The sequence below is a fragment of the Cyprinus carpio genome, chromosome B23 (assembly GCF_018340385.1).
Source record: "Cyprinus carpio isolate SPL01 chromosome B23, ASM1834038v1, whole genome shotgun sequence".
NCBI classification, from domain to species: domain Eukaryota; kingdom Metazoa; phylum Chordata; class Actinopteri; order Cypriniformes; family Cyprinidae; genus Cyprinus; species Cyprinus carpio.
Genome location: NC_056619.1, coordinates 24,040,075 through 24,052,153, shown reverse-complemented (window position 1 = coordinate 24,052,153; position 12,079 = coordinate 24,040,075). Strand labels below are relative to the sequence as shown.

Here is a 12,079-nt window from a genome sequence, read left to right as displayed (position 1 = left end):
TTCAGAGATATAAATGGAACTACATGCACTTGAGGAGCTTGAACTGTTATTTGCAGATGCACATAATGACCAGCAGGTGGAGCCAAATATTCACAATGATTCAGAAAAGCCTGCAGATGAACTTCTGAACTACTACCGCTAAGGGTAAGTAAAAAGCAATTTGCGTGGAACTTGATTCCTACACAAAGTAATATAATTTTGTAAACGTCATAATAATATATTTATGTGTATAACATAGACATAAAATATTAAATTAAGAAACCAAAAAGTGCGTAAAAATAGATTAAGACGTACAGTAGTACACTAGTGTCTCTTTGGCGCCTCTAGCGGCTGAACGCAGGTAGTGCAGCGGGATCTCTTGACTAAAGGTGATCTGAATGAATGGAAAACGCTTTCCACGACTGAAACAGAGCAGAGGGAGCAGCCCAGACAAAGCAAGCGAGAAACTTTCACGCTGATAATCGCCAGTCCTGTCCCACCAGGCATGGATTTACAGAAGACAGCGGCGGTGCAGTAGATTCAACACCTTTCTGAGGAGATGAAGGCGAGTTTGGAGTGAATTTAAAGTCCTGCTGCTGCTGAATGGACGAGCTTATTTCGGCTCTTCGGGTCGATGATGAAGCTTTACAATGCAACAGGTTAGACTGAGTTTCGATATATATCAATAGACCAAAGAATCGAATGCGCTCCCTGGATATAATTGTTGCATTGGTCATGTTATAGTCCGTGTATGAATCGCTGAGACGCAAACAGCGTGCACGCGTACCAAACCATTGAAATTACAATGCTACACAATAATGTGAAATCAAAGGAGATGTAGCCAAATCAGGCCTGCTTGATGTTTGCATTTGTGATTTGATATTGATATGTGAGATAAGTGTGATATGTATTCGATGAAATTAATTTATTGATTTTTGGTTTATAGTTCGTGACAAGCTCTTAGAAATGTAATTTACGTTGGTTGCATTTTTGCACAGTTTATACCATTTTAAACAAATGTTAGACTCTAAAATGTCAAGTGGTGTGACGTTCTCGTAAAAGGAACTAAAATACTTTAATTACAGCTTTAAAATGTGTGCTTGACAACTTAATCATTGTTTTCTTTAAAGTTAAAATGGTTGTCAAGTGAAATTTTAAAACAATTGCTTTTTTTTATTTTTTTATTTTCAGTGAAATATTATGAAAGATTATGGCAAACTACTTTTGTCAACATTTGTTTTAGCTTTTTAATTCAGTTAAACCTTGTTGAAATTGTTTACCTTTAAGCCTGACAAAAATATCAGCATTGTTTAATTCACTAACTGAAAACGTTTTTCATATTTTAATGTCTTTCTAAATAACCTAATACATACGGAGAGAATATAGCATTACATACAATATATAGTCCTATATGTTTATTTTTATAATTTTTAAACAGTCATTGTGTTATTTTTTTATTTATTTTGTATATTTTTTTAATTAAACAAGTCTGTTTAAAGAGATACTCTGGTTTCAATATTGGCAATTTGATGCATACTCAAATCTGGGGGTTGTGTCCCACCTGGGATCTGTCTCTGGCAGTAAAATGTTCATTCTCCAATCATCATGCCAGGAGTGGTATCTGACCGCTGGTGACCCCTCCGCGTGCTGTTATAGTGTGGATCTCTTCCTCAACACAGAGAATGCAGAGTAAAGCAGACAGCATGGTACCCAACAAGTGGATTATGCATCCAGTTCTTCACAAATCTCCTCCCAGAAGCTGGCTTGGCATCCGGCTACGTCTCAGTAAGTTTTCTTTCTCCTCTGACTCATACAAAATGTTAATTAATTGATCATCTTAATATCAATAATGCAGGAAAGATGACTAAATTTGTATGTTTTTGCAAATTACATAAAATTGCTTGATTAAATGATTGACGCTGATGCTTCAGATCCCATAAACAAATCAATAGTTGTGGTTTGCCATTAAAATGATGACTTTATATACAGGCATTTGGAGCATAAGCACTCTCTGATAATACTTTGGACCTGTGGAAATGTTAAACAAACATCTAATAACATTTGTTTTCTGCAGTGTGTCTTTTTGTGTGATGTATTTGTAGAGTTATAGAAATGAGTTACAGCAAATCTCTCAGCTCATTATTTTAATAGGCAGTTTAGTTAATTATGATTCGTTTTAAATCGTTTGCATATTAGGGATTTTTAATTACTTGAGAATGAGACCAGAAGTGGCCTGTTCAGTATTGAAATCATAAATCACAATTTTTTTTTTACATGCATTTTACATTTCATATGGAAAGGTGCATGGTTGCTTACTGGCCTTCATTGAAATATTTAGTATATTCTGTGCATCAGTAAATACAAGCATGCATATTGAAAAGTCCAATAAAGTCAACAAACATTTATTTAGAAATAGTTCTTTTTTGTTTTATTAGACTTTTAAAATCAGATTCAAATCCAATTCTTGGATTCTGTAGCCATTCAGTACTACTTCTTCCACAGACTGACATGCACAAACACTTCTCGCTGTTGCCAAACATTTTCCTGCTCGATTATATTAACCTCTGCAATCACAATAAGATTAGCCTTCCAGCCTGAATAGTTATTTATAGAAACCCCAAACTAACGTGTGGTGTACGCCAGAGGCTTCTTATCTCAGCGGGGGCTGCAAGTTACCCTTAGTGCACCAGACCACTGAAGCCTCCCTGAAATACATGGGTTTAATCTCAGAGCATCTGGTGTTTAAGGCTTGTCTTAGAGGAGCTTCTGGCTCACTCAAATTTGATTAGTCGTTCTATCTTAACAGTTCTACCTAGCGTGTGTTTTTCCCTAATTTTGGGTGCATGATGTCAACTGACTGACCTTTAAAGCTCTTAGCTTGATATGCTTCCTGAAAAAATGTCATTGCATCACTGGTTTTAAGTTGGTTCCTTTTGCATCTGCTAACTCTTTGCCTTAAACACTGGCAGATCCTTCTGCTTTAAGACTAATCTTATTATCTGAAGTGTTAAGGGTTTTTATTTACCAGTTTGTGATTCTCTTAGCTATATTTAGCTTGTCCGGTGATAGTCAGGTTTTCTAAAGAAAAAAACAAATTTCAAGAGGTTTTTGCTAAATTGTGGCCTTTGTTTGACTTTTCTGAATAAAACTTTCGGTTGGTTTTCATAGCGATGCAATAGAAGAACTATTTTTGCTTCCCCAAAGAACCTTTCAGCGAACAGTTCTTAAAGGGGTCATTTGACATTGCTAAAAAGAACATTATTTTGTGTATTTGGTGTAATGCAATGTGTTTATGTGGTTTAAGATTCAAAAACACATGATTTTCCATATACTGTACATTATTGTTTCTCCTCTATGCCCCGCCTTCTGAAACGCTTAGTTTTTTTTACAAAGCTCAAAGGTGTGCCCTGATTGGCCAGCTGTCCAGTGCGTTGTGATTGGCCGAATGCCTCAAGCGTGTTATGGAAATGTTACACCCCTCATCATACTGTGCCAATGCCAATAAAGAGTCTTTATTTTTAAGAGTGGACACCATTTGTACATGCAGGAACAACTGTCACTTACATAAGTGAACGGAATTTTTGGTAGATGGTCAATAAAATTGTAAAACCAATCAATAACCAGTATATATGGGATTTTTTTTATTTTTTTTATCTTGGATTCAGTAATGAACCCCCTAGCATCTGCATAGCAATGTCCTGGCATTGAGGCTATGAGTTTTGCATGGGCAAAATGTAAAAATCCAATTAATCCTACTACAAAAGTGATTAAAACCATTAAAAAGGACATTTAACTTGCCTGCTAACATTGACACCATTTTCTTGTCAATAAATTGACCAATTAATTTGACAAGTGCTTAGTTTTTAGCCAAAAGACATCTTGCATTTGATTAGTAACAATAATGAAATATTGTTGGTAACTCACAATGATGTAATCGATTATGGCCTTTACTCGAAAGACTGTATTGTAAATCTGACTCCAAAACACAAATGCAACCCCCACATACACACAAAAACAAACCGCAGGGTTATTGCTATCAGCTTTTCAAGTCCAGAGATGATGTAATGCTCATGAACATGCTCTCGCAGCTGTCAGCCGTTCCCTCCACCGTTCAACAGCCCTCCTAGCTCTACGGCTTTCCCATCATCCCTCACTCTGTCACGCTTTCAGCTTGCTTTTATCATACACAAGAAAGGCTTAAGACAGTGCTATTAGCATATTGTTCTTCCTCCAGGTCCTGCCCTTGGTTTAAGTGGTTGTACAGCTATTAGACTTGTTGAATGAATGAGATTAGCAGTAATTTAGCCGTGAACTTGCAGTTGGAGTTGTTCTGTTTGACTGATGGTGTGCTGCTGTTGCAGCCTGAGGGAAAAATTTCAGGTCCCAGCTGTGAGGAGTAATGAAAATGTTCACTCTTGTATACTGCAGATGCTTCTCTGCGGAAGATTTGGCTTAAATAATAAAAAAAGAATTTTATAATTCACAATAAGGACTATATTTTTAGACTAATATTTTAGATCAATGCAAACAGCCATTTATTTGAAGTGTGTTGTTGGTGTGACACAAAACAGCCTCAGTTGCTTTTATAAAATGGCTGCAACTGCAAAATGATAAAATGCAACAGTTTTCAGTTATTCTGCCGAGAAATATAGCATATTTTAATTATACAAAGCTTCCCCAACTAAGAGAGGAAGTTCTCAGAATTTTGGCGAACATTCTGGCAAAGTTCTTACTAAATGTTATGAACATCTATTCTTCCACTGACATTAATAGAACGTTCGCTCCAAGTTATCTGGTCTTTAATAACATTCTAAAAATTTTATCAAAAAAACGTTATTTATACATACAACATTCTTCTGAAATGTACGTTTATCTAGCATTTTTTAAATGTTACTCCTTGTTTCACAACATTAAGAGAACATTCAAAAGTAACATTCCCATAATGTTTGCAAATTGATAAAATGTATAATTCGCTGCACAATTAATCACATTTTTAATCGCGATGAAAATTATGGATGCCACAATTACAAGGTCCACTTATGTTATTCTGCGTGCTTAAGATGCATTTTTTTTTATTTCTACATGTTATCTTATGGGGTATTCCCATAATTTTAGTTTTAATATAACGTTATAATACCATTTCTATTTTTTATTTTTTATAATTTAAAGAAGAAACCAATCTGATGTATAGTTGACATTTGAGGCTTAATATTATAGAAAAGTGTTTTCAGCTTGTTTATTTTCATATAACAATATGTCATGCAGTTGCATCAAACAATGGTATAAACATCATTCAATGTAAATTGTGATAATCGTATAGAGCTGACAAGCAACATAACAACTTGGTACATTAATGTATACTGTACAGTATGCACAACAAAATCCTTTAAAAAGAGATTAGAATCAGATTTTTTTTGTGTTTTTTATGTTAGATTTCTATTGACTAGATCTGTTGTAACTTCTGTAGCTGTTGGTTTCTTGGCCTTGCTAATGTACTAGCAGCGATCATGCTCTGCTCATTAGAGGAATAAAACGCTTGTGTCACCCCTCTCTCCGTGTGACGATTACGGTAGATTAAAAGGGCCCTTCAGCCTGAGTTCATGTCATCACTTTGTCCCATGTCGACTACTGCTGAAGAGCTTCCCCCACCAGCTTAAGTCCATTTAGGCGGATCTCAGCCTCGTGTTAATGACCACGTCTCTGCCAAGGATGAGCTCTGTAATATCTGCTTTTGTACAGAGCAAGACGGTCTAGCTTTTCATTATGTCCTAAATACCACTGTTCTATTACAGTAACAATTTAGGGATTTTGAAAAACAGGATTTGAGTGAAAGGCATATCAGGTATTTTCAAGGTCATCCACCTAGTTAGAGGTTAAATAAAATAGCCATCTAGATGTCTTGTATTTTGTGTGTAGTAACAGACAAATTGTTGCAGATGATTGCCAGGTTTCCATTCATGTGTTTTTATGTGATTATTATATTTAAAAAATGCCCTTTAGTAACATTTGCCCTTTAGTAACCAACATTGATTCTATTGCTTTTTTGTATTTTCTCTGAATTTGACATTAATGCTCATATATAATAACCATTAGGGCTTGGCGATATATCGCATGTGACATGAATCGCCTTCGATAATGAACGCGATATAGCGTAGCTTGTCAGTGAACTACGGCTCTGTCTAATAAATGCCGCTCCATTTGAAAGCAGGTGATGGCGATTTAGCGCTAATCATGGAACCGGCTTTACTGACGAAATGCGCATGACAATCACATTCGCATGTGATTGTCATGCGCATTTCGTCAGTATGTGTTCTAAATTAGAATCAAATAAATATTTTACAATTTTTCTGCATTAAACATTATAAATGGAAACATTATCTATAAACATGTTTTGAAACTTTTTTTTTTTAGAAATGTATACTTTTGTTAGTAAAGATGTTCATTATGTTACCAAAGATTTGTTTCACATAAATGTTTTTTTTTCTTAAACATAATATTCATCCTAAAAAAAAGCATCACAGTTATCACAAAAATATTAAGCAGCACAACTGTTTTTTACATTGATGATAAGAAATGCTTCTTGATCACCAAATCTGAATATTAGAATGATTAAAATATATTACGATAGAGAAGTTATTTTAAATATTACTCTCTTTGTTTTTGATCAAATAAATGTAGTCTTGGTGAGCATAAGAGACTTCTTTTTAAAAATTTTAACAACCCCAAGTTTTTTTATGGTAATATTTGAAAATTTGAGTCATCTGTTCAGTTTGTTGTTGTAAGTTTTGAAAATATTACATAAGCATTTCTAGTATTTAAGGGGTTAATATAGCATATGATGTGGTGGTTCCATCTAAATATAGGTTAAATATATTTTCCACTACTTTGGCAACCAGAGAGTCAAACTGCTTTCCATCTGTCAACACCATCGAGGCTTGGGAAAACTCACTCCTTCACTTCATCCTGTTGCACACACTCATTCTGCCTCTGTCACACGTCTGCACTCAAACTCTGTTATGTAAGTGCACTTTTTATGCTAATGCAGAATATTCAAGCCTACTGTTTGTGTTTAAAAAAGACGCTGAAGTTGCAGAGGAAAACCCTTAGATTCATTGTCTGAATCTGCTTCTCTGTTGAGTCTCATTCTGCAGCTGCCCGAGCGGGCTGTTCATTTAAAAAAGCTGCAAGTTCAAAGCCAGGTTCTGGATTACTACCATATGTCTGCAAAGCCAGACTCCAAGAGTAAGTCTGCCCCAGCCGTACCCTCTAATTTCTTATCCCAAAATTGGACATCTGAATGGCTGTGCAACATCGTCCCTCCTCTCCTACTCTTGCACGGTACGTTCTCACAATAATTCATCTCTGCAGGATAACTAAAACAATCTTACTGCAACAAGACATTGGGGAAATGCCACGTTTGAAATTGTCATTTTGACATGCATCCACCTCCGTAGAGCGGATATCTTATCAGGAGCCACTGCTGGCCAGTGTCCATCCAAGGAAACAGCTGACATTGTTGTAGTCACACAGCATTCGTAACTCATAAATCTCTCCCAAAAAGGAGGACTAGGACTAATCAATGCAGAAATGTCTGGCTTTTATTGTTTGTGCAAATCATAGACAAAGTTCACTGTCTGTGTAGGAGGGATTTGCAAGGGATCTTTGTTTCCCAAAGACTGGAAGGTATTGGCCTAGTCTGTCAATCCCAGCATGCACTTCAGCCCAGTATGAATACAACATTTGTTTGGTAGTGTGGGTCGAACACCCTCTGACAACCAGACCTCTTTGCCGAAACTGCTTGCACAGGCTTTGACACCGATGTGCCTGTTCCTTGCAGACTTGGAAATACTGATTGTTTGGTGAAGAAAGCGAAGAACTTCTAATATGAAGTTGAAGAAGAAGCACCGTCAACTTCTCAAAGAAGGCGAGACACTCTCGTCAAGATGTCAAACAACTTTGGAAGACTTTAATTTGCTTTAATAAGTGTAGAGGACTTTTAGGTGTTCCTGTTTAGCATGCAGCAAGATCCCATTGTGGGATCCACAATTTGAGAAGCAAGGAACACGTCATACATCATCCATTCAGAGCATTATTTACATTATCAAGAGTTGCTGTGGAATGGGTTCCAGGATTTGCTTGGGTTTGCAACATGGGTCTGGTTTTGGGATCTAAGATGAAGGTGAAGAAGAAGCACCATCAACTTCTCAAAGAAGGCGAGAAATTTTTGTCTGGACATCAAACAACTTTGGAAGACTTTAATTAGTTTATCCTTGCCAAGGTTTAGAGGACTTGTAGGTGTTTCCAACTTGAACCACAATTCAAGATGCGAGGAACCCATCATACGTTCTTTATTGAGAATTTTTTCTAAAGAGCTGCATTGAGTTGCTGTGAAATGGGTGCCAGGGTTTGCTCAGGTTTATAACGTAGTCTTGGATGAATTTGAAGAAGAAGCACCGTCAACTTTTCGAAGAAGGCGAGACATTCTTGTCAAGACATCAAGCAACTTTGGAAGACTTTAATTAGTTTTTATCTTACCAAAGTTTAGAGGACTTTTAGGCGTTCCTGTCTTGGCATACTGAAGATCCCACTGAGGGATCCACAATTCGAGAAACAAGGAACCCATCATATGTTCTCAATTGAGATTTATTGTCATGAGTTGCATTGAGTTGCTGTGAAATGGGTGCCAGGATTTGCTCGGTTTTGGAACGTAGGTCTGGTTTTGGCATGCCTAGTTGCGCGCTTTTATGGGTTGGAACTCGTGAAGCAGGATCAAAGCAAAGTTTAATTGTAAGGGAAGATGAGGTAACTGCAGGTGCCTGCTTTATGGGGAATTGTTTGAGATTGACTATATCCCGTTTAGGTCACATCATAGGTGGACATAAAGATGCTGTGATAGATGTTGAGTGTTTGATTATTGTGCAAGTGGGTATTGTTTCCTTTTAAAGTAGCCTTTAGAAGATCAGTTTATTTTTGCAGTTAGGGTTTACAGCCTTGTCCTTCACAATGTTCCTTTACTGGAGGAAACGGGGAGCTTATGAACTTGAGACAGTCCCATCTTCTTTGACAGAACTGGGGGCGGAACGGTACTCTTGGTCGTCCCCTCTGGATATCATCTATGATGTTTATGGTAAGGCTGGATCCACTTACCAAAAATACTGACGTTCCTCAGTCACTAACCACTTGTTGTCTTTTGTACACACTCCAATCTCAAACAGTACTTTGAACCCAAAATCATAAATGTACTGTTCTTTTTGGTAATATCATTCAGGGTTTCAGTAGTTGAAATGCTGTTTTTAAATGACTTTGTGACACTGTCACTAAGCTGTTCAGGTTTGTAAAGCCAGGATTACTATTACATGAAGCAGATTTTTGTGCCTTTTTTTTTTTTTTTTTTTTTTTTGCACTGTATAGCTGTACCATATTTGTTATCACAAGCTACATTGTTAAGTACAGTGTTAATTTTGACAGGCATTTTTGATTTAGTCTAGGTCTTTATCTTGAGACGAAAATGCCTTATAGTCTAAGTCACATTTTAAGCCCGAGACCCACTGCATGATTTTCGGCTGTCCCAGACGAAAGATTGGCATCATGAAACAATCGTGGCGATTTCTGTGATCATGGCTCATAATCGGTAGTCCTATGTCGTACAGTGAGAGAGGTTCAAAGATGGCCGTTGTCACAGTCTTGTGACCAAAGATAGCCTATGGAAATTTTCTGGCAGTGTCAGAAATTCAGCATGTTCATCGCACAGTGTGTTTGCAGTTATGACCCACGTTTACTGACCAACCAGTAAAAATGCGACATGAAATCAACCTCAAGCTCATATTTCTTCCTCTTTCGCCACTCCCACTTTTTTTCAGCACACACAAAAACTACAACTGTCAGTGTGACTCATTATGCGCTTTTTATTTACCACTAGGGCATGCCAATGACGTTTTAATCTTCTATAGAAACGTGCGTCGTAGCCTACGAGTCAACAGATGTCATCATCGTACAGTCTACCTGCATGTCGTACCCAAGTTTATTAGATTCATGTCACACAGTGTGACCAGCAGTGATCTTATGGGATTGCTAAAATCGTGCAGTGTGTAGAAGGCTTAAGTCATTTGAGTCTTTAATAGTTTTAGTCTAGTTTTAGTTGACGAAAAGTCATTGCATTTTTGTCAACTTTTAGTCATTACTTTTAGTCATCATTTTAGGCAAACTGCAGTTACCAACATTTATTTTGGTAGCTATTTTATATGTAGTTTCCAAACAAAAATAGTCATTAATTCTTCTCTGTTTAGACCAAATCAATTTGAACCAAGGATTGAATTGCAGTTACCAACTTTTTAAAATTTTTGGGTGAACTATCCGTTTAAAACAGTAAACAGTAGTGAAAATGGCAGTTGTTGACCTATAATATCGATAATATATATAATTTATAATTTTTTGAAAAAGAAGCACAATAAGACAAATATGAAAGGGATACAAATTAAACTCATTGTATTAGATACAGTAGGTCTACTTAATGTGTATATTTGTTTAACATCTTTTGTTGGTTAACATTAATGACACGGATAGGTACTTAAAAGGAATGCTGTCCCTTTAAGACGGAAGCTTGCATGAAATACTGACACACGTTCGGTTTCACCCACCTGTTCACATTCACTTAATCCATAACTGTATTTACGTGAGATATTCTAATCTACACCAAAGACATTTTGACTGCTGTGTGTGTATTTGAGCGCTGAGAACTGATTGCGCGCTGTATGTGAGAACTGAAGAAGTGGAGCGTGTGCGCGAGAGAGAGAGCACTTCAGTCAGCACAATTTCACCTATCCCACTTCACTAACTTTAAGTTAACCGACAACGAATTGTGACTCCCGGGAAAAACGGGATGTCTGGTCACCTTATCCCTACCCCTTCGGGTGCTGAGGCCATTGTTTCAGATCGCTAGTTTGCGTTTTGGTAGTCTGTCCATCCACTGCGGCTGCCATACTGAGACTATGCGAATGCCCCTTATCCGATTGCAATCCAATGACAGAGACGCACATATAGAAGGACAAGACCGTAGCCTATAGGATGTATTTTGAATGTCCGGTAGTCCTCAAATAACATTACAATGCCATACTGAGTTAATTTTATAATATTTTTTTTATTATTGTTTTTTTTATCTTGTAGGTTTATTTTGTTAGTGTCTTGTATTATTTTCGTTAAAGATTTTTTTTAATGATTGTTTTTATTGATTGTGTTAACACTGATTTATATGCACCCAAATAATCTGATTCTAAACAGATTTAGACAAAATAGTATAGAATTTGAATGTATGAATTCTGTATTATATTTTATATTATAATAATTTAAACATAATTTAATATTTTTGCATCCCTTGTTTATGTATGCATGCATCGGATGGATGTCTTCAGCCCTTGCATCCTGCTGTTTTGTAGTGCTACATTAAGCTCTCTTCTTTAAGCACCTCTTCTTTACTTTGAATACTGCTGCTGCCCTGCATTTATGTGTTTTGAAGTTGAAAATGTGTTATCATGGTCAATCATTTCTTTCATCTCCTTGTTGTTCATTACTCTTTCCCTGACGCTGTTTCTCATTAGCCCATCATTCAGTCCTCAATGCTTTATTTGTTTGTCACTTACTCAATCCAGATTTCTTCCGGAACATTTGGGACACTTCAACAGAGATAGAAAACTGCAGCAATGAGTCTCTTCTTTGATGTCTTCCATTCATAAGACCTGTAATTAAGGCCGATCCATTACTGAGAACCACTCTCTGGCCGCTGCGGCCTAGAGAAGAGGAGCGTACTGCATTTCTAAGTGCATACTTGTCATCTCAAATGCCATAATTAGTCTGGGAGATTAAGATGGTGGGTCGTGGCTCACTTTGGTGTTTGAGTTGGTAATGGTGATGGGAAAATTTCACAAATTCATAGCGGATTATATAGTCATCCTATGAGGCCCACTGCTTTAAGATTAGCTTCAAAATGGTCTTATTACTGTATGGATTCAAGTGTGCGGCCTTTTAAGTCCTTTTTGCATGTTGTGTAAGAAGCAGTATGGCTGGAGGCATGAAGTCTGTGCAGTCAAAGACTTGCTGTCAGTTT

The 12,079-nt window shown here is 36.8% G+C and overlaps 1 protein-coding gene across 1 annotated transcript in view; it reads left to right on the top strand.

The window, feature by feature from the left end:
- The first annotated feature begins 348 nt into the window (after window positions 1-348).
- The window catches only part of LOC109075599 (pleckstrin homology domain-containing family G member 5-like), a 71,667-nt gene continuing 59,936 nt past the window's right edge, over window positions 349-12,079 (top strand). The window contains exons 1-2 of the mRNA XM_042750544.1: window positions 349-638; window positions 1,659-1,764. Of these exons, the coding sequence (XP_042606478.1) occupies window positions 630-638; window positions 1,659-1,764 (115 nt within the window). The 5' untranslated portion in view covers window positions 349-629. The remainder of the gene's footprint in view (window positions 639-1,658; window positions 1,765-12,079) is intronic.